At 42.0% G+C, this 24,247-nt stretch overlaps 1 protein-coding gene across 1 annotated transcript in view; it reads right to left on the bottom strand.

Moving 5' to 3' along the window:
- gbe1b (glucan (1,4-alpha-), branching enzyme 1b) overlaps nt 1-24,247 on the bottom strand; it is a 293,413-nt gene that overhangs the window by 196,084 nt on the left and 73,082 nt on the right. The window contains 2 exon segments of the mRNA XM_060898133.1: nt 13,458-13,667; nt 20,095-20,185. Of these exon segments, the coding sequence (XP_060754116.1) occupies nt 13,458-13,667; nt 20,095-20,185 (301 nt within the window).

A 24,247-nucleotide genomic window follows, 5' to 3' on the forward strand; every position in this document is an offset into this window, starting at 1 on the left:
TAATGAAAAGGCACATTTTCTTAAAATAAACACCACATACTCGATATCGAATCAGTAGCTTTGGCGAACCACGAGGTGAATTTTGTTTATCTTTTTATCTGCCGATTATCTTCCGATACTACAAAGTTATAACGAGGTTCTGATTGGTTCCGAAGTTTATCAAGAAGTAGAACGGGTAATCGAACTTGATCCGTATAAGTGCTGACTGGTTATGAAGTTTCGATACTGTTACACTCATTCTTACAAGACGATGACATAGCGGCTTCGCCACTCGTTCTTGTGCACATTTGATAACGTGAGATCAGCTGTTCGTATCGTGAGATCACGATTCGCCGTTCTGGCGATTGTAATGCTTGTGCGTATGCACAGTGCACTATTGCTGCACTCATTCTTACAACATGATGACATAGTGGCTACTGCCTCGCTTCGCCTCTATGAGGCAGTAGCCACAGAAAGGAATTATAACTACATTTGCAAGGCCTGGCCTGTAATGCTCATCTAAATGTACATCACTGATCAGCTTAAATGCACCTGCTCAAAAACACGATTTTTTTTTTTGTAAATCAATGATCTGGAGATCCCCAGGGTATGGGCAGCATAGTGGTGTAGTGGTTAGCACTGTCGCCTCACAGCAAGAAGGTTCTGGGTTTGAGCCCAGTGGCTGATGAGGGCCTTTCTGTGTGGAGTTTGCATGTTCTCCCTGTGTCCGCGTGGGTTTCCTCTGGGTGCTCCGGTTTCCCCCACAGTCCAAAGACATGCGGTTAGGTTAACATGGGGCAGCCATGGCCTGAAGGTTGGGCTTAAGTGTGCTTAAGCAAGGCCCCTAACCCCGGGTGCTATAGAACAGCTGCCCACTGCTCTGGGTGGGTGGGTGGGTGGGTGGGTGGTTGGTTGTGTGCGCACGCACACACGCATGCACACTCATTGCTCACTTGTGTATGCACTGCTTCAGGTGGGTTAAATGCAGAGGATGAATTTCACTGTGCTCTGTGCTTGAGTGTACACATGATAAATAACAGTTACTTCTTCTGATGCACAATCAATAGGTACATGATTTTATATTTTTGTTGCAGTCATGAAAATCACAACCCACCATTACCACAGCGATTATATTTACAGTTTAGTTTTTAGAGTCAAACTGGTCAATTGAAATGAAGTAGTTTAATCCAAATCCAAAAAAAACCTCCCGAAACAAAAAGCAGGTCTCTAAATAATACACTATATGGCCAAACGTTTGAGGACACCTGATCATCACATCCATATGTAGTTCTTCCCCAAACTGTTGCCACAAAGTTGGAAGCACACACACACACGCGTATAGAATGTCTTTATATACTGGAGCAATACAATTTCTCTTTACAGGAACTAAGAGGCCCAAACATGTTCCAGCAGTACAACGCCCCTGTGCACCAAGCAAGCCGCATGAAGACATGGTTTATCAAGGCTGGAGTGGAAGAGTTTGCGTGCTCTTGTGGCTGAATGAGCATAAACCCCCAGAGCCATATGCCAAAAAGGTACAAATAATTTTAATGATGTAAATAAATCTGTACTGTGGTGGACCATGGAATTAAATTCACAGTTAAAAGTGTACCATGTACTCAATAATTAATATATTATCATATGCTATGACGACATTTGATCATGAAATTCGATGGTCAAGGAAATTTCGCGCTGAACTCGCCTAAAAGTCTGCGAGATGAAATCATCGGAGATGATATTCTGTTGAAACACGCACTTTGCATTCAAAGTTTTTGTTAACGCAAACTTTTGAGATCCCTTCCAATTTAAAATATCCAAATTATTAACAAAACTATTGTTCATGTGGAAATGAACAACTATAGAATCCTGTAATATCAAAGAATGTGATACTATAATGGACACCGAGAAAAGAACAGTACAAGCAGCTCCACTGCCCATGCTGCACTTTCAGCATCATCCCAATGTCCCTTTGTGTTTTAAGACAAATGAGTCTGAAACCAAAAGAAGACGCCAATGATTATTCATAAACAAAACAAATTGAAAACATTTAAAGCAATCTACATGAACACTGCACTGCTTCAGATAAGCAGAAATAAATGTGTGATCATAAGCAAACAAAAATGTTGATGAAGAGAACTAATTATGCCGGCATAATTCAATACAGCATTATTAATCACACACACACACACATACATACATTATATATATATATATATATATATATATATATATATATATATATATATATATATATATATATATATATGGGAGTTTAAGAAGTACAGCTGTAATGATGCAAGGCTAACTGTAGTGAAGTAAGTGAACAATGAAAGTGGGAAGGAAACCACAACAACACTATTCTGATAAAAACACCATCAAACTCCATCACAAACATGATCACAACCATTTCCCATGTAGTGTGCCAAGGCTTTTAAACTATGAGGCTCCATAAGTTTAATTTATTTGTCACATAGTTCACAGAGTTTGTGACCGGGGAAGAATACAGGGCAAAGCCCCAATTGATTTTCAAATCCCTTGCCCCTTAACCTCAGAACTCACTAAAGCAAACATCACTTAACCATATCAACCAAATACTAAACCAGACAAAACTTTATAATGGGCTACCATGTGTGTGCGCGCGATAGCAATATATATTATACACACGCATACACACAGTGGTGCTTGAAATTTTGTGAACCCTTTAGAATTTGATATTTCTGCATAAATATGACCAAAAACATCATCAGATTTTCACACAAGTCCTAAAAGTAGATAAAGAGAACCCAGTTAAACAAACGAAACAAAAGTATTATACTTGGTAATTTATTTATTGAGGAAAATGATCCAATATTACATATCTGTGAGTGGCAAAAGTATGTGAACCTTTGCTTTCAGTATCTGGTGTGACCCCCTTGTGCAGCAATAACTGCAACTAAACGTCCTGCACACCGGTTTGGAGGAATTTTAGCCCATTCCTCCGTACAGAACAGCTTCAACTCTGGGATGTTGGTGGGTTTCCTCACATGAACTGCTCGCTTCAGGTCCTTCCACAACATTTCGATGGGCTTAAGGTCAGGACTTTGACTTGGCCATTCCAAAACATTCACTTTATTCTTCTTTAACCATTCTTTGGTAGAACGACTTGTGTGCTTAGGGTCGTTGTCTTGCTGCATGACCCACCTTCTCTTGAGATTCAATTCATGGACAGATGTCCTGACATTTTCCTTTAGAATTCGCTGGTATAATTCAGAATTCATTGTTCCATCAATGATGGCAAGCCGTCCTGGCCCAGATGCAGCAAAACAGGCCCAAACCATGATACTACCACCACCATGTTTCACAGATGGGATAAGGTTCTTATGCTGGAATGCAGTGTTTTCCTTTCTCCAAACATAATGCTTCTCATTTAAACCAAAAAGTTCTATTTTGGTCTCATCTGTCCACAAAACATTTTTCCAATAGCCTTCTGGCTTGTCCACGTGATCTTTAGCAAACTGCAGACAAGCAGCAATGTTCTTTTTGGAGAGCAGTGGCTTTCTCCTTGCAACTCTGCCATGCACACCACTGTTGTTCAGTGTTCTCCTGATGGTGGACTCATGAACATTAGCCAATGTGAGAGAGGCCTTTAGTTGCTTAGAAGTTACCCTGGGGTCCTTTGTGACCTCGCTGACTATTACACGCCTTGCTCTTGGAGTGACCTTTGTTGGCCGACCACTCCTGGGGAGGGTAACAATGGTCTTGAATTTCCTCCAGTTGTACACAGTCTGTCTGACTGTGGATTGGTGGAGTCCAAACTCTTTAGAGATGGTTATGTAACCTTTCCCAGCCTGATGAGCATCAACAACGCTTTTTCTGAGGTCCTCAGAAATCTCCTTTGTTCGTGCCTTGATACACTTCTACAAACGTGTTGTGAAGATCAGACTTTGATAGATCCCTGTTCTTTAAATAAAACAGGGTGCCCACTCACACCTGATTGTCATCCCATTGATTGAAAACACCTGACTCTAATTTCACCTTCAAATTAACTGCTAATCCTAGAGGTTCACATACTTTTGCCAGTCACAGATATGTAATATTGGATCATTTTCTTCAATAAATAAATGACCAAGTATAATATTTTTGTCTCATTTGTTTAACTGGGTTCTCTTTATCTACTTTTAGGACTTGTGTGAAAATCTGATAATGTTTTAGGTCATATTTATGCAGAAATATAGAAAATTCTAAAGGGTTCACAAACTTTCACTGTACATAGACATGTGTTTTACTGGGAAATACGCCGCTCGTATTTTTTATACAAGCTACATCATGAGGGAATTGATTAATTGTTCTGATAAATTTGGGTACCTTTTATTTGTGAATGTGTCTATATAATAAAAAGAAAATATCACACTTTGGCTTGAAGATATGAAGTTTATCTTAAAAAACTCGCATTTTTCATACGAAATATATCGCGTATGAGAGCGACCCATTTCTCATTTGCTTCACTCACTTGTGAAATATACATTCACCACTCGAAGATGAACTTCATATCTGTGAGTGACTGTGTAATATCCACTATATTGCATTTTTTATTTATATACAGTGGCATGCAAAAGTTTCGGCATCCTTGCTGACAATGTCTGTTACTGTGAATAGTTAAGTGAGCAGAAGATGAACTGATCACCAAAAGGCATAAGGGTAAAGATGACACATTTCTTTAATATTTTCCGCAAGATTACATTTTTATTTCCATCATTTACAGGTGTAAAATACCAAAAAATGAAAAGGACCTGAAGCAAAAGTTTGGGCACCCTGCATGGTTAGTACCTAGTAACACCCCCTTTGGCAAGTATCACAGCTTGTAAACACGTTTTGTAGCCAGCTAATAATCTTTCAGTTCTTACCTGGGGGATTTTCACACATTCGTCCTTGCAAAAGGCTTCCAGTTCTACAAGTTTCTTGGGTTGTTTTGCATGCACTGCTCTTTTGAGGTCTATCCACAGATTTTCAATGATGTTTAGGTCAGGGGACTGTGAGGGCCAGGGCAAAACCTTCAGCTTGTGCCTCTTGAGGTATTCCATTGTAGATTTTGAGGTGTGTTTTGGATCATCGTCTTATTGTAGGACCCATCCTCTTTTTAACTTCAACTTTTTTACAGATGGTGTGATGTTTGCTTCCAGAATTTGCTGGTATTTATTCGAATCCATGCTTCCCTCGACCAATGAAATGTGCCCTGTGCCACTGGCTGCAACACAACCTCAAAGCATGATCGATCCACACCCACGCTTCAGAGTTGGAGAGGTGTTCTTTGCCTGGAATTTGGCACCCTTTTTTCTCCAAACATACCTTTGCACATTGTGGCCAAAAAGTTCTATTTTGATTTCATCAGTCCACAGGACTGGTTTCCAAAATGCATCAGGCTTATTTAGATGTTCATTTGCAAACTTCAGACGCTGAATTTTGTGGCTAGGACGCAGGAACGGTTTTCTTCTGATGACTCTTCCATGAAGGTCATATTTGTTCAGGTGTCGCTGCATAGTAGAACAGTGCACCACCACTCCAGGGTCTGCTAAATCTTTCTGAAGGTCTTTTGCAGTCAAACAGGGGTTTTTATTTGCCTTTCTAGCAATCCAACGAGCAGCTCTTTCAGAAAGTTTTCTTCATCTTCCAGACCTCACCTTGATCTCCACTGTTTCTGTTAACTGCCATTTCTTAATACAACCCCGATTCCAAAAAAGTTGGGACAAAATACAAATTATAAGTAAAAACAGAATTCAATAATTTGCAAATCTCAAAAACTGATATTGTATTCACAATAGAACATAGACAACATATCAAATGTAGAAAGTGAGACATTTTGAAATTTCATGCCAAATATTGGCTCATTTGAAAGTTCATGACAGCAACACATCTCAAAAAAGTTGGGACAGGGGCAATAAGAGGCTGGAAAAGTTCAAGGTACAAAAAAGGAACAGCTGGAGGACCAAATTGTAACTCATTAGGTCAATTGGCAATAGGTCATTAACATGACTGGGTATAAAAAGAGCATCTTGGAGTGGCAGCGGCTCTCAGAAGTAAAGATGGGAAGAGGATCACCAATCCCCCTAATTCTGCGCCGACAAATAGTGGAGCAATATCAGAAAGGAGTTCGACAGTGTAAAATTGCAAAGAGTTTGAACATATCATCATCTACAGTGCATAATATCATCAAAAGATTCAGAGAATCTGGAAGAATCTCTGTGCGTAAGGGTCAAGGCTGGAAAACCATACTGGGTGTCCGTGATCTTCGGGCCCTTAGACGGCACTGCATCACATACAGGCATGCTTCTGTACTGGAAATCACAAAATGGGCTCAGGAATATTTCCAGAGAAAATTATCTGTGAACACAATTCACCGTGCCATCCGCCGTTGCCAGCTAAAACTCTATAGTTCAAAGAAGAAGCCGTATCTAAACATGATCCAGAAGCGCAGATGTCTTCTCTGGGCCAAGGCTCATTTAAAATGGACTGTGGCAAAGTGGAAAACTGTTCTGTGGTCAGACAAATCAAAATTTGAAGTTCTTTATGGAAATCAGGGACACCGTGTCATTCGGACTAAAGAGGAGAAGGACGACCCAAGTTGTTATCAGCGCTCAGTTCAGAAGCCTGCATCTCTGATGGTATGGGGTTGCATTAGTGCGTGTGGCATGGGCAGCTTACACATCTGGAAAGACACCAATGCTGAAAGGTATATCCAGGTTCTAGAGCAACATATGCTCCCATCCAGACGACGTCTCTTTCAGGGAAGACCTTGCATTTTCCAACATGACAATGCCAAACCACATACTGCATTAATTACAGCATAATGGCTGCATAGAAGGGTCCGGGTACTGAACTGGCCAGCCTGCAGTCCAGATCTTTCACCCATAGAAAACATTTGGCGCATCATAAAACGGAAGATACGACAAAAAAGACCTAAGACAGTTGAGCAACTAGAATCCTACATTAGACAAGAATGGGTTAACATTCCTATCCCTAAACTTGAGCAACTTGTCTCCTCAGTCCCCAGACGTTTACAGACTGTTGTAAAGAGAAAAGGAGATGTCTCACAGTGGTAAACATGGCCTTGTCCCAACTTTTTTTGAGATGTGGTGTTGTCATGAAATTTAAAATCACCTAATTTTTCTCTTTAAATGATACATTTTCTCAGTTTAAACATTTGATATGTCATCTATGTTCTATTCTGAATAAAATATGGAATTTTGAAACTTCCACATCATTGCATTCCGTTTTTATTTACAATTGTACTTTGTCCCAACTTTTTTGGAATCGGGGTTGTAACATTACAATCTGAGGAAACAGCTACCTGAAAACACTTTGCTACGTTCTTGTAGCCTTCTCCTGCTTTGTGAGCATCAATTGTTTTATTATTCAGAATGCGAGGGAGTTGCTTAGAGGAGCCCATGGCTGTTGATTTTAGGGACAAGTTTGAGGAGTCAGAGAATTTATCCAGCTTTGAAATCTGCATCATCTGACCTTTCCTAACGAAGAATTTGAACAAGCCACAGCTCAATAAGCTAATGAAGGTCTGGAACCTTGGTAAAAGTTACCTGAGAACTCAAATGTATTGGGGTGCCCAAACTTTTGCATGGTGTTCCTTTTCTTTTTTTTCACTCTCCAATTGTACAAAACAAAAATAATACACAAATCCTGCAAAAAACGCTGAAAAGAAATGTCTCGTCTTTATGCCTTTTGGTGATCAGTTCATCTTCTGCTCACTTAACTATTCACAGTAACAGACATTTTCAGCAAGGGTGCCCAAACTTTTGCATGCCACTGTATCTCCATTCACTGGATATGAGCAATCATGTGCTCCAATTGGCTACTGTACTATTAGGCTATCAGCTCATACACCATAAGCAGAGAAAAACAAAATGGCGGCGCATGTTGCTGAACCAACCAAGGACAAAATAAAAACTCTACTTGAAAACAAAACCCCCAAAATTATCAACTATTTAAAAGAAACAGAAATAGCTAAAAGAATACAGTTTTTGTCCCCCCCCCCACCAATATCTCCTGTTCCACACTCACTAAAGAAGAAAATCCCCAAAAAACACAAAAAAAGCGCAACAAAATAGGGCAGAGGTCGGCAACCTTTTTGCCATGTAGTGCCATCTCATCTCATTATCTCTAGCCGCTTTATCCTTCTACAGGGTCGCAGGCAAGCTGGAGCCTATCCCAGCTGACTATGGGTGAAAGGCGGGGTACACCCTGGACAAGTCGCCAGGTCATCACAGGGCTGACACATAGACACAGACAACCATTCACACTCACATTCACACCTACGGTCAATTTAGAGTCACCAGTTAACCTAACCTGCATGTCTTTGGACTGTGGGGGAAACCGGAGCACCCGGAGGAAACCCACGCGGACACGGGGAGAACATGCAAACTCCGCACAGAAAGGCCCTCGCCGGCCCCGGGGCTCGAACCCAGGACCTTCTTGCTGTGAGGCGACAGCGCTAACCACTACACCACCGTGCCGCCCATGTAGTGCCAATTAGAAATTTTCTTGTTAGTTAGTGTGCCATTCAAATAGGTGTTGTTAACTATGTGTAATTAGACACCACACATTTTAGACGGATATGGATATTTAATGCATTGAGCAAATGTAAAACACCATTGCACTTGTTTTATGCCATTAACCTCACACACAAGGTTTAAGAACACCCCCCCCCACACACACACACACATTGGAATAACAACATTGCAAGCAGCTCATACAAATTCACAAAATAACATCCAAAATCTTTCAGTAGGTAACAGGCCCAAGTAGACCCCGAAGCTGCCGCCAGGCGCCGCTAAAACCGCCATTTAGAATTTGAGCCGCCGCCAGCCAATAATTTTGTAAGCCAATTTGAGCCGCTATCTAATAAAATTTGGCTGAGCCACTAAGAATTGTGTACATCAAATAATGGGTTTATCCACATCATGAGCTACAAGAAAAGTGACACAAACATGATCAACTGTACACACTAGTAGTAACACAATAGAGATGTATAGGCATACACTGTAGAGATTTAGAACTGAGATCACAGCACAGAGAGCCACCACAAGCTTGCCGTTGTGACTACCTGTCTGGCTTCCCACCCCTCACACCGTTACCACGATACACTGGGGAACCCGGGAACCCACCCAGAGCATCAATCGGCTCCGATATCGACGAGATGGCTGCATTCTTTGCCGCTGCTGAGGGAAAGTGTAAAGGTATTTTTTTGTTTGTTTGTTTCACATACTTCGAGATTGATAAAAAAAAAAAGTACTCCACCACTCTACTTTCATCATAGTAAGATAGCTGCCAGTCCTTCACTGGTCATTGCTAGTGAGAGTAGATAGCTAGATGCCTTCCTCAAACAATCCAGATTAGCTTATTATTAGCACTGAACTACAATCTTGCTAGATTTATATTTACAATGAAGTAAGAGACCAGAGGACCTGTGGTAATTTGCTATTTATTCCCCCCATTTGTTTGATCCGTTCGCCCGGATATATGCCACATAGTGACGTCCAGTATCAGCCATTTGTAGCCATAAACATTTTGGTGGCTGCAGCAGCCATTAAGGTTTTGGCTGAGTCAGCTAGCCAGCCAATAATTTCATCAGCCAGCCATTATCCTGAAAACAAACGGCTTCGGGGTCTAGGCCCAAGTTATTCACAATAAAGACGTTGCAGCCTAATGGAAATGGAACTGATGAATAATAAAACTACAGAAAAAAAATTAAATAATGAGTGTCAGAGAACATTGACAAGTAGCCTACATAAAGTGGTTTAACAATAAACTGCAAATTTGAAGTAGCCTTGTTACAAAATAAATGTTTTGCCTATCAGTCAATGTGATCCCTGGCCCTGCTTCCCCTTACTTAGGCCAAGTTTACAATAGACCGTATCTGTCTCGTTTTCTTCGCGGATGCACTGTCCGTTTACATTAAAACGCCTGGAAACGCCGGGAAACGGGAATCCGCCAGGGTCCACGTATTCAATCCAGATCGTGTCAGCTCCGGTGCTGTGTAAACATTGAGAATACGCGGATACGCTGTGCTGAGCTCTAGCTGGCGTCGTCATTGGACAACGTCACTGTGACATCCACCTTCCTGATTCGCTGGCGTTGGTCATGTGACGCGACTGCTGAAAAACGGCGCGGACTTCCGCCTTGTATCACCTTTCATTAAAGAGTATAAAAGTATGAAAATACTGATGCAAATACTGCCCATTGTGTAGTTATGATTGTCTTTAGGCTTGCCATCCTTCCACTTGCAAGTGGTAAGTGACTTGCGCACAGCGGCTCAATCCCGAATCACTGCTCGTGCACTACACTCGCGCACTCTGTGAGCTGCGCAGGGCCGGAGTGCGCACCCTCCAGAGGGCACTCGCTGTTCAGGGCAGAGTGATTTGGAGCGCAGCCGCTGAGGAGGAAGCGATGAGCCGCACTGACACATTTCAACTTACGTGCCGAATTAGTCATGTGATTAGCGTATCCGTGTATTGGCGTTGCTGTGTGCACGCGAATCGTGTATTGGCGTTGCTGTGTGCACGCTAATCGTTTTTAAAAACGTTAATCTGATGATCCGCTGATACGGTCTAATGTAAACCCCACCTTAGCTCCGAGATGTGGGGATGGTACAGTAATTGGTCACTTTGAGTTGGACGCATGCTTCCGAATGGCCCGCTGTCAGACGACTTCGGGAGGGGCAAAGTACATTCTTCATGTGCGAAAATATCTGTTCACACGGATATGTTGATCCGAACACTGACGATATTGCGAAGACAGTTGAACTTTCCAGGTAAAGATGCCCAGTAGGATTCATTGGCTTTAAACAGCAGAGCTCCTCTCTCACAGTCACATCACAATATCTTGCCATCACTGCCAAACGTGCCACGTCATTCACATCTACGCTTTCGTCAAGCGCAATGCTAAATACCGCTGTATCATTTATGCCAGTTGTTTGCTGCACCCTTACGTTTTCTGCCATTTCACCAATTCGTCGCTCAACAGTTCTGGCTGATACGGGCATATCTTTTATTCTTGATTTTATTGTCTCTTTATTTGGCAGCCCCTCAAAAAGACTATCCGAGCCGGAGAGAAAGGCCTCCTTAATGTATTCACCGTCTGTGAACGGCTTTCCATGTTTAGCTATGCAGTGAGAAATTATATAGCTAGCTTCAGTGGCATTGTTTTTAGCTGAGGCAAAGACTGTTAAAGTGTGGGCTTGCTTCCCATATCCGCACACTGCGCGTGAGATTGATTCGTCCCTATCTGCCTGATCTTTGAAAGTCTTTTCGTGCTTTGCCTCGAAATGACGTTTAACACTGGATGTTCGACACACAACACTTTCAAAACATAACGTGCACACAGCACGGTCCCTCTGAGAAACGAACCCATATTATTTGGTCCACGAGGAGAGGAAAGCCCGAACTGTCGGCTTCTTTGCCATCTTAGCGCAACTGCTGCATCAAGTGGGCCCATCTCGTGAGAAATATGGGGAGGGGGAAGTGTTGCCAGATTGGGCGGCTTTAAGTGCATTTTGGCGGGTTTTGAACATATTTTGAGCTGGAAAACATCAGCAGTATCTGGCAACACTGGGAGGGGGGCGCTATATTGTTGTGTAGTCATGCTAAAAGAGCAGGCTCGCCATGCAACAGCCAATGACCGTTCAAGATGATGTTTGAACATTTTTAATGTGTTGAATAATTAGGTTTGTGTATCATTGTCAGTGTGCCACTGGAAATTCCTCGGCGTGCCAGTTGTGGCACGCGTGCCTAGGGTTGCCGACCCCTGAAATAGGGAAATGTATTTGATAGTGAGAACCTATATTTTTTTTTTTCAAGAATTATTATAGCATTTTCCACAAACTGCTACTGTCCTTTTACTGGTTTGTTTACATTCTAAACAAAAATGATTTTGTTGGACATTTTGTATAAAGGTTTTTCTTTATCATACTTGCAAAAAATACAAATGTTCTGTTTCTCAAAATCCAGTGAATGTGGATAGAATAAAACAGTTATTCCACTCAATCTCGTTGTACATGGCTTATAGCCAACTCAGTGCTACATGCCTCGTCAGTTATCAGCTCATGTACGACAAGATTGAGCGGAATAACTGTTAAATACATATCACACATACACACACAGAATACTGTGCAAAAGTCTTAGGCACATGTAAAGAAATGCTGTAGAGCAAAAATGGCTTTAAAAAAATACTATAAACAGCAGTAAGCTGTAATAAATGAAAAACTCAGCATTCGGTGTGAGACAACCCTTTGCTTTAAAAAATAAAAATAATAGTCTTGGGTACAATGAGTGCAGTTTTATGCGGAAATGAGCTGTAGGTTTTACTGTGCGTCTTACAGAAGCAGCCACAGTTCTTCTGGACACTTTTGCCGCTTTTCCACTACCAACGCGGCTGAGTCGGGCTGAGCCGTGCCGTGCTGAGTTGGGCTGAGTCGAGCTGAGTGGGGCTGTTGGAGTTGCATTTCGACTACAACCGCGCTGAACCGTGCTGGCTGGAAGTGGGTGGACACATTGGGTGGAGTTAGCGAAAGTGGGTGGACGTCACGTGATGTCGTTAGGTGGTGTAAACAGTGACATCAGTGATCTTTTAAGCGGTAGTCTCACGACCCGGATAGTAAACAATAAACATGGAGGACATGGAGTCGTTAGTGTTGCTGGTCTTGGTGCTGTGGCTTGTTGTCGCCGACAATGCCAACAGATACTGGCAAGAGCGTATAGATGAGGCGAGGCGCATAAGGCTTCATAATTCTTCTTCTTCCGGGTTTACGGTGTTTACAGATCCCAGCGTGCTCGCGGGGCGTGTGTGGGCGTGTGAGGACACTCCTCACCAATCAGTGCACAGGGGAGTGTCTCCTCACGCCCCTAGCCTCACTCAGCTCGGTTTGGCTCGCTTCAGCCCCACTCCAAAACCGTGCGAGTTTTGGGGGCTGAGCAGGGCTGAAGCGAGCTGAGTCGTGCTGTTCTTAGATAGTCGAAACGCGAGCCGTGTCGGGCTGAAGTGAGCTGAAGCGAGCTGAAGTGAGCTGAAAAAGGGTAGTGGAAAAGGGCCATTTGACTGTCACACTCGCTTCTTAATTTTGCACCAAAACCTAGTAGCCTTCATTATGTTTTCTTTTTTAATCTGAAAAGTGCTCTCTTATGTAACATGCTGCTCATAGATAAAAACAAAGTATTGCATATTTCTTAATTTTTATGAAGGGTGCCATTAATTCTGGAGCTGCACTATAATTTGTTTCCCCAACAGCATCTATAAAGTACTGTTGTGTGGACTTACATATGTAGGTTTTTGTGTAGGTATGTACTGTCTGTGTCAGTTAATATACAGAACAACCTACATCAGAGCAGCGTTCATGGACAGTGTGTTTGTGGACCACAGCCTTCAGTACAGACCACTGCAGAGAGGCGGGGGAAAAAAAACAAGAAAAAAGGGAAAAAGAAAAAAAAACCTCCCACCTGGAGTAATTGAAGAGTCGGCTATCCCAGAGAGGATGCTCTCCTCGTTTTCCGCTGTGGAAAAAACATGAATCCGAGCCATCAAAGCGGTTCAGGCCATCCTCGGTGTTCTTGGAGGCGTGGCTGTGGACCACATCTAAAAGCACCATGATGCCCATAGAGTGAGCTACGTCGATGAGCTCCTTCAGCTCCTCTGGAGTGCCGTATCGACTAGAGGAAGAGAAAATTCAGATTAAGGTGACAGTACTCATCAGGGAAAGCTGTGATACGACTGTAAGGGAATAAGGTGATGTAATAAGTAGCCCACAATAAGCAGAGAAAATTAAAATGATAAGTAAAAAACAAAAATCATAAATAAATATAAAGCCTCGAGCACAATAGCCATTTCATTGCTAAAACATTTGGCTCTGCAAAGACACCCATGTGCGTCTAAATGTTTAGTACATGATATTTGACTTAATTGTGTCGATTATTTCCCATCTCAAACTATATCCTTGATATTTTGAAATCCAAAACAAATCCACCACAGCAGTAAAAACAACAGTAGGCTGTTTACAATGACAGAGCGGAGGTCACATTTTTTATTCAAGTGTGATGCTCTTTGCAGGGGAAAGTGCAAGATGGAGTGCACTCGACACTTCCTTATGCATCCCACTTGTGTAATTGCTCCTTGAAGGCTTATCCGTCCTTTGGGCTATCATCACATCGCTCCCCTCCTCCCCCACCACCAGCAAAAAGCCATGCACAGTGACATTGCCCTTGCTTCCCAGCATCCAGCCGCCGCACTTTTTAAATGGCCATGAGAGATCAATCATGGGTGAAATTACTCTGTATATATTACACTCCGGCTTTAAGCTCTCTCCTCTAGCTGAGATGACTGGTGAATTCGTGAGTGTAAATGAAGCATCCCTGCTTGATCTTCCTTTATCTAAGACGTGCGCACTCTTCTGGGATTAACGCCAAATGTATTTACAGGGAGATTAACGGATCCCATCAGAGTCTCCCAGGGCTGCTTAGAGGCACAGGCATAGGACCTAAGACACAGTTCATAGAAGAAATATACTTATGATTATTGATTATGAATATATGAAAAGCATAAAGGAAGTGAAAAGTGATGAGTCTCAATGGGGGAGGATGGAAATTGGAATGTGTGTGTTACTGGGTGCCAGTTGCAGCATGTGAAAAATTATGCAGAGCTACCCTCAGCAGTAAAACACAACAAATAAAGTGATTTTACACAAAGACTCTGTTGTTTTGGTACTTATCGTTCTTGGACGAAGAAGCTAAACAAAAAGTCTAAATATTCTGAACTCTCGAACTTGTAAATTACAATACAAGCCAAATTTTTGGCAAAATATCTAAAACTGGGATGATTAAATGACAGTCTCATCCATGGGCTCTCAACCTTTTTTACTTTAAGGCCCACCTATTCATACTTGTAACGAGTCGGGGCCCATTAAAAAAGTTCCCCAATTATTTTGGCTCATCTATTTTATTAGAATCTAATAATCTATTGTAAAGTGTATTAATGGGATGCAGCATCACTCCCTGTTACAGATGGGAGTCCAGGAATTAAATAAATGCAATAAAAACAATTTTTTAGATTGTAGGTTTTGTATTTAAAACTGTATGGATGTGCCAGAAGCCAAACCGTGCATGCAGGGCATTCTCAGCCAAAAGGGATTAATGATCCAAAAGTGGAGTCTGGTCCATTAACACAAGAACTTATTGCCATGTTTGTGTTCAGCAAACAAGCAAGTTATTAAATCCAAGAAGTACACTCAAAAGAAGTGGATATAGAAGCCACTCAACGGGATTAGAGCCTTACACGCTAACAAAGAAGGAGTTTTCCGATGAAAGAAAAATTTACTCGCTAAATTTGACATTAGTAGAATAAATTTTGATCCTATTGTAGCCGGAACGAAATACAAAAACAACAGTTATGCGTATTATTAATTAACTTAATGTGAAGATAATTAACAGATACTCAACAGATTTAAGTCTTCTTTAAGATTGTGTATATTTTTAGTCTTGTGTTTGTAATCATTTGTATCTGTACATGCACGACCCCACCAGCTCTGCTGATCAACTTATCGTGTTTAAATAGTCATTCATTCATTCATTATGAGTTGGAAAATTACCCATCCATTGAGTTCCCCGACATCTCAAACTACCTAGTACTGCAGACATCGTTCTACACGGACAAACAGATGAAAACCTAGAAGAGCATGGAGGCATACAACTTTTTATATGCGGCTGGGTTAAAGATCTGGGGATCAGGACACTACAAGATAAATCCTGTATCGTTTTTGCCCGGGTAAATAGGGGTTTCTGGGCTTTTGTATGCGTCTTTGAGAAGGTTGCTAGGATGCTACAAGTTTTAGTATCGGGTGTAAACAAAACACAGCCGCCCGATTCTCAATCCTCCCTGATCTTCTCTTCCAGCAGGCATCACAGATCCATATAATTTACCCACAAATGTATTTATTTATTCTGTGTGCGTGTGCTCTCTGTCTCTTTGTGTGCACACGCGGGTTAAATGTGACAAAATAAAAGGCTTGTTCTTCTTAATTTACCCACAAATGTATTTATTCCACTTGAAAAGTGTACGGCAAACTAGCTACCAGATTTGGGACACTACGACATCCTGAAATATTTAGTATTTGGCTTCAAACTTGAAAAAATTTCGCGGCCCACTAGATGGCGCTACACGGTCCACTGGTTGAGAAACACTGGTCTAATCCACCCACCTTCCAGCACATTTTCCACTAAAGGTAAGAGGTAGAAATGTAAAGTACTGAATACTACTGAACTAAGTACTGCATATAGGTAATACTTTCTGCAGTGGTGACCTGTGTGTGTGTGTGTGTGTGTGTGTGTGTGTGTGTGTGTGTGTGTGTGATAGAGACATACAGTGCCTTGCAAAAGTATTCATACCCCTTGAACTTTTTCACATTTTTCCACCTTACAACCACAAACAAACTTTTTTTTATTGAGATTTTATGTGATAGATCAACACAGAGTAGCCCATAATTGTGAAGTGAAACGAAAATGATAAATGGTCTTCAAAATTTTAAACAAATAAAAATCTGAAAAATGTGGTGTGCATTAGTATTCAGCCCCCTGTACTCTGATACCTCTAAATACAATCCAGTGCAATTAATTGCCTTCAGAAGTCATCTAATTAGTTAATAGAGTCCTACTTTGTGTAATTTACTCTCAACATAAATACACTTGTTCTGTGAAGGCCTCAGTGGTTTGTTAGAGAACACTGAAGAACAAACAGCATCATGTAAGACCAAAGAACTCGCCAGACAGGTCAGGGATAAAGTTCTGGAGAAGTTTAAAGCAGGGTTAGGTTATAAAAAAATATCCCAAGCTCTGAACATCTGTTCAATCCATCATTCAAAAATGGAAAAAGTATGGCACAACTGCAAACCTACCAAGGCATGGCCGTCCACCTAAACTGACAGAGCGAGCAAGGAGAGCACTGGTCAGAGAAGCAGCCAAGAGGCCCATGATCACTCTGGAGGAGCTGCAGAAATCCACAGCTCAGGTGGGAGAATCTGTGCACAGGACAACTAAAAATTGTACACTCCACAAATCTGGCCTTTTTGGAAGAGTGGCAAGAAGAAAGCCGTTGTTGAAAGACAGGCATAAGAAGCCATGTAGGGGACACAGCAAACATGTGGAAGAAGGTGCTTTGGTCAGATGAGACCAAAGTTGAACTTTTTGGCCTAAATGCAAAGCGCTATGTGTGGCGGAAAACTAACACTGCTCATCACCCTGCACACACCATCCCCACTGTGAAACATGGTGGTGGCAGCATCATGCTATGGGGATGCTTTTCTTCAGCAGGGACAGGGAAGCTGGTCAGAGTTGATGGGAAGACGGATGGAGCTAAATACAGGGCAATCCTGGAAGAAAACCTGTTGGAGGCTGCAAAAGACTTGAGACTGGGAAGGAGATTCACCTTCCAGCAAGACAGTGACCCTAAACATACAGCCAGAGCTACAATGGAATGGTTTAGATCAAAGAATATTCATGTGTTAGAATGGCCCAGTCAAAGTCCAGACCTAAATCCCATTGAGCATCTGTGGCAAGACTTGAAAATTGCTGTTCACAGACGCTCTCCATCCAATCTGGCTGAGCTTGAGCTATTTTGCAAAGAAGAATGGGCAAAAATTTCAGTGTCTAGATGTGCAAAGCTGGTAGAGACATACGGTACCACAAAAGACTTGCAGCTGTAATTGCAGCAAAAGGTGGCTCTACAAAGTATTGACGCAGGGGGGCTGAATACTAATGCACATCACATTTTTCAGATTTTTATTTGTTTAAAATTTTGAAGACCATTTATCATTTTCGTTTCACTTCACAATTATGTGCTACTCTGTGTTGGTCTATCACAAAATCTCAATAAAAACATTTAAGTTCGTGGTTGTAAGGTGGAAAAATGTGAAAAAGTTCAAGGGGTATGAATACTTTTGCAAGGCACTGTACATGTCAACCTTTGGTCAATCAAACCTGTATAACCAACCTCCAAAATCCGTATTTCCCTTATAAAATCCGTATAAGATGCAAATTAAAATAATTTACCTAAAATTTGAATGATAATTAACAATGATATATCCAAGTTACTTTTTATTCAATATTAATAACAATATACCTTCAGAATGAATACAAAGCTCCAATGTTTGACAAAAACACAAAGTGTCACTCTAATGTTCTGAATTGTACTCCATGACAGCTTTTTTTTGCAGTCTGCACCAATACCTCACTAGGCTGCATGTCACAGCAAGTGTCTGTGTTGATCTTGCCGGAGTGCCCATTCAGAATCTTTTCAGTCGCTAGTGAAAGTCGCTCAGGTGGAAATACGCGTTTCAAACAAAATGTTACTTCCTGGTTGGCGGGATTCTCGCAATGCGGTGTGCGCATGATCAAAAGTGGAACGAAGTCTCGCTACCACAAGATAACGCGCGATTTCATAAGACTCTTTACTGGCTGTGTGTGCTTTCTGTGGTGTACAGTACGTTTGTACATGTTATGCGCTCTTTTATCATCGTGGGAATTGATTATAGCTCTAAATAAATATTGAAGTTTTTTTTAAAGAATCCATATAACTTTATTTGTATGCCTGTACACTACGTTTATTGAATCAAATCCGTATAAAATACGGACATTCCGTATAGGTTGACATGTATGGAGAGACGACACAGTGGAAAATATGTGAAGTCATAAATGCTATCATTCACTTTTAGAAGGAAAAGGATGAGTAGCCAAGCAGCAAGGAAAAAAAAAACCCTGAGAAATGAAAATGACAGTGAGGAAGAATTAGTATTGAAAAGCAAAAAATGGTAGACATAACTGTATGGTGCTCTGTAACATGGTGTAACATAACTACATACGCTACGGCGTGGTCATGTGGTCCAGCTCAGCTAACCAGAGCACGAGAATCGATCAACAAATATGGTGTCGCTTACGGTCATGCTAGACCTGAATAGAAGACAATTTCGTGGTGGAATAATTGGATTTGCAGCAAATTATAGGCAGCAGAGATGATATAAAAATCGCTTGAATGTTGAAAGGCAGGTTTTTTTTTTTTCCTGGGAGCGAGTAGCCAGCGCAGACCATCTGTGTAGGTGGAGAAAACCCTCGGTCGCCAGCACACGTGGACATCTCTGCTCAAGTATAGGCTATTTCACGGATTAAGAATTGCATACAGCTCTGTTTTTATACACCTCCCAAAAGCATGCTGGTTGGTGGAATGGGGTCACGAATTTCCATCCAGATGAGAGTGAAGGTATCTGTGCAACGTGCCCTGTACCCATCCCTGGTGTATCCCTGCCTTGTGCCAACTATTCCCAGGACATGCTCCAGATCCACCATGACCCCGAGTAGGATAAAGTGGTTAACGAAAAAAAAAGATTAATTAATTACTTAATATCAAATGGCGGCACAGTGGTGTATTGGTTAGCACTATCGCCTCACAGCAAGAAGGTCCTGGGTTCGAGCCCAGTGACCGGCGAGGACCTTTCTGTATGGAGTTTGCATGTTCTCCCCGTGTCCGTGTGGGTTTCCTCCGGGTGCTCCGGTTTCCCCCACAGTCCAAAGACATGCAGGTTAGGTTAACTGGTGACTCTAAATTGACCGCAAGTGTGAATGTGAATGGTTGTTCGTCTCTGTGTCAGCCCTGTAATAACCTGGTGACTTGTCCAGGGTGTACCCCGCCTCTCGCCCATAGTCAGCTGGGATAGGCTCCAGCTTGCCTGCAACCCTGTAGGACAGGATAAAGCAGCTACAGATAATGGATGGATGGATAGATGGATGGATGAATGAATGAATGAATGAATGAATGAATATCAAATGGCATGTACTACATATAAAAGAAGTATACAAGGCAAGTATGCTATGCAATAATTTCACAGTGAATGCTGGTATGCATTATAAATACTTTATTATTTGTGTGAGGTGTTTGTGCATTTTTTTGTACGAGCTTCAAAAGGCATGTTCTGACTCACTTTGCATTGCATCTGGGAAAAAAAAAAGAAGTCACTAAACTCAGCATGAGCACTTACAGTAGGTGCTACACCATCTGGTTTAAATAAAAAAAAAAAAGGCTTCAATATGTGATGTTTACCTGGATGCTGCAAAGAAACTTGTGACTTGGTAGCCAAAGCTTGCATAATAGGCGTGTTCCATGATGGCCATCAGCTGAATACAGTTATAGCCTGCAAAAAGGAAAAGAAAGAGTGGAAATGTGGTTGAGCTAATACAAATATTAGAATATAATACAAATATTAAAATTAGAATGATAGTAAAGTCATTTCAAAACACACATGTACACACACATTTGTTCTTTTTGAAGAGGGGCAAAAAAAAAAAAACCCACTTAAAAAAACCCACATCTTCCACTGACTGCTCTCGATCCCAAGCAACTCACTGACAGGTAAACTTCCCGTACATCTGGAGATGCAGTAGACAGGCCGTGGCCGCTGGGACACAGTAAAGGGATGACTTATGGGGTCATGTGGAACCCTCTTGACCTGGTTTAGTACAGAAACATGAGTACAGTCTCTAGCCACATTGCTTTCTCACTGACAGGCCTTTGAAACTGTATGGTAAAAGACTCAGGAGGCAGATTCGATGAGCATCGTACTGTTGTTTCTCAGAACACAGTGGTTTATTTATTTATTTATTTATTTATTTAACTTCGTTTCTTTGTGCTGCTTCAGAAAAAAAGTTCTTCTCTTTTTTTTGAAACGATGACAGCACTACAGCCTCTGAGGAAGCCTCACTTGGCTCATGGATATATATATATGCGCAGACACTTGCTGCATTCCTTCGCTCAATCTCCCTTAAATACGTTTCTGCGCTGCTGGGAAGCACAGGCATCTTTTATAGTTTTCTGAGAGAATCTAAAAGTTAACTCTGGAGACCCAGCAGGAAAGTATTCACAACCAGGAGGTGAAATCAGGTCTTAAATAATTAACCCAGACTAAAGATTCAATAGGGCTAAACAGTGGTGCAGTGTGGTTACGCCTCGGTCACAACCGGCCGTACGTGCTCCTACGGCCGGTCTAAGTGCAAAAAACGCAAGAAACGCACGGAGGGCACGCGTGAAACGCACGGAGGGCGCGCATGTGACGTGCTGATTTTCGAGCCGTAGACTGGCCGCAGACCGGCCGCAGAGGTTCTTTGTCGTGTCAAACAAACTCTACGGGTGCTTACGTTTTTTTTCAGGTTGCAAGACAAACTTACGGCCAACGTGCGTCTTTCTCCACGAACAAAAAAAACGCAGCGATTTGGGAAATGCCAAAAATCGCACGGCCAAAAAAATCGTACGGCCAGTTGTGACCTAGGCTTTAGCACGGTTGCCTCACAGCAAGAAGGTTCTGGGTTTGAGCCGGCTGGTCGACTGGGGCATTTCTGTGTGGAATTTGCATGTTCTCCTCGTATTCACATGGGTTTCCTCTGGGTGCTCTGGTTTCCTCCCACAGTGCAAAGACATGCATATTCGGTCAGCTGGCTACACTAAACTGCCCATAGATGTAAATGTGAGCGTGAATGGCTGCCTGTCTCTCTGTGTTAGCCCTGCGATAGACTGGCAGAGCATCCAGGGTGTACTCCGCCTCTCACCCGAAGTCAGCCAGGATTGGCTCCTGCTCACTTCTGGCTTGCAATGAATAAGCAATATAGAACATAATGAATGAATAAATATTCAATAAGCAAAAAAGACAAACTGCTCATTTTTAGACGAAACACATAGATGTGTGGTTGGTGTGGTTTTAAAATGCAGTGAGGCAGCAAGCTGACTTTGAAATGGCTCAAAAATTCACTTGTGTGTGTACAACCCCGATTCCAAAAAAGTTGGGACAAAGTACAAATTGTAAATAAAAACGGAATGCAATGATGTGGAAGTTTCAAAATTCCATATTTTATTCAGAATAGAACATAGATGACATATCAAATGTTTAAACTGAGAAAATGTATCATTTAAAGAGAAAAATTAGGTGATTTTAAATTTCATGACAACAACACATCTCAAAAAAGTTGGGACAAGGCCATGTTTACCACTGTGAGACATCCCCTTTTCTCTTTACAACAGTCTGTAAACGTCTGGGGACTGAGGAGACAAGTCGCTCAAGTTTAGGGATAGGAATGTTAACCCATTCTTGTCTAATGTAGGATTCTAGTTGCTCAACTGTCTTAGGTCTTTTTTGTCGTATCTTCTGTTTTATGATGCGCCAAATGTTTTCTATGGGTGAAAGATCTGGACTGCAGGCTGGCCAGCTCAGTACCCGGACCCTTCTTCTACGCAGCCATGATGCTGTAACTGATGCAGTATGTGGTTTGGCATTGTCATGTTGGAAAATGCAAGGTCTTCCCTGAAAGAGACGTCGTCTGGATGGGAGCATATGTTGCTCTAGAACCTGGATATACCTTTCAGCATTGATGGTGTCTTTCCAGATGTGTAAGCTGCCCATGCCACACGCACTAATGCAACCCCATACCATCAGAGATGCAGGCTTCTGAACTGAGCGCTGATAACAACTTGGGTCGTCCTTCTCCTCTTTAGTCCGAATGACACGGTGTCCCTGATTTCCATAAAGAACTTCAAATTTTGATTCGTCTGACCACAGAACAGTTTTCCACTTTGCCACAGTCCATTTTAAATGAGCCTTGGCCCAGAGAAGACGTCTGCGCTTCTGGATCATGTTTAGATACGGCTTCTTCTTTGAACTATAGAGTTTTAGCTGGCAACGGCGGATGGCACGGTGAATTGCGTTCACAGATAATGTTCTCTGGAAATATTCCTGAGCCCATTTTGTGATTTCCAATACAGAAGCATGCCTGTATGTGATGCAGTGCCGTCTAAGGGCCCGAAGATCACGGGCACCCAGTATGGTTTTCCGGCCTTGACCCTTATGCACAGAGATTCTTCCAGATTCTCTGAATCTTTTGATGATCTTATGCACCAGTGGCGGCTGGTAGTCTTTCAAACAGGGGAGGCAGGTCGGTTACGATATTTCCAGATTTTAAAAGAAAAAACACATCAATTTTGCCCATACTCTTGCCTCTGATCTGGCTGGTTGTTGGCAGCGTCACAAACTGTGAAATAACAGGCTCTTTTGGCCCATTAGCCTACTGTCCAATATACATGATGGTGGTGTTGGGGGGGTATATTTTAACATTTTATATTTTAAAATTGTGGCATGTTGTTTAAAAATTGACCTTGGCTGTGTTTTTGTTTAAAAATGTTTTCCAAATTGTAGCGGTGTTTAATTCATATCCAGAAAAATATATATTCCAATATAATATACTCAGCATAAACATTTTAAATAGATTCTATATTTTTGGTCCATCCATGACATATTACTAAAGTAGCCTATTTACTGTTGTTGATGTGGGTCACTTGCTGTTAGCCAATTCACTTTCTCGTACCAGGAGAGCTGAAAGGAACGAGTATTATTCCCTACCTTTTTCACCAAGTCAATTTGAGGCGTTGGTCTACCCTGCTCTTTAATTTTAATTTTTTCCTCGAAAGGAAGACTGGCAAATGGCTTCGCCAAAATTAAATCAGCAATGCTTGGCATCCGTGCGCAGCTTTCTTGCTAGCTGACTAGCCCCCTCAAGTTCAAGTTCAGTCACTCAAATAAACGAAATTTCTGGAACTGAGATAGCAAACTTGACAACACTATATTTACACTTTATTTACAATGAAAATATATACAAACTAAAAAAGCTGGTAGAAACCGTATGTAATGAATGAAATTGAAATGTAAGCCGATCTCTTACAATACGCCACAGCACTTGCGAATCCGCATGGGACTGAACTGATGTTGCCAGATACTGCTGACGTTATCCAGCCCAAAATATGTTCAAAACCCGCCAAAATGCACTTAAAACCGCCCTATTGGGCGGTAAACCTACCAATCTGGCAACACTATACCGCTGCCTGTCTATAGTTGAAACGAGCTGTCAATCAAAGAAAATATCCGGCCCCTTTCACCAATCACCAGTCTCCTCGCGGAAACTGCCATGTCCCTCCCATGTGAGGCTCGGAGTCCGTGGGCGGGCATTTTCGCAGTATTTGTCCAATAACCGTCTTGCATTTTGAGATTGAAAAGCGCATCGCTCCCAAATGCCATTGAAGTCCACTGAGGCTGGGAGTCCGTGGGACTCCGTGGGCGGGCGTTTTCGCAGTATTTGTCCAATAATCATCTTGCATTTTGAGATTGACAAGCACATAGCTCCCAATCCACTGAGGCTGGGCTGCATCGCGCTGTCAC

This window comes from Neoarius graeffei, chromosome 17 (genome assembly GCF_027579695.1).
Source record: "Neoarius graeffei isolate fNeoGra1 chromosome 17, fNeoGra1.pri, whole genome shotgun sequence".
Classification (NCBI taxonomy): domain Eukaryota; kingdom Metazoa; phylum Chordata; class Actinopteri; order Siluriformes; family Ariidae; genus Neoarius; species Neoarius graeffei.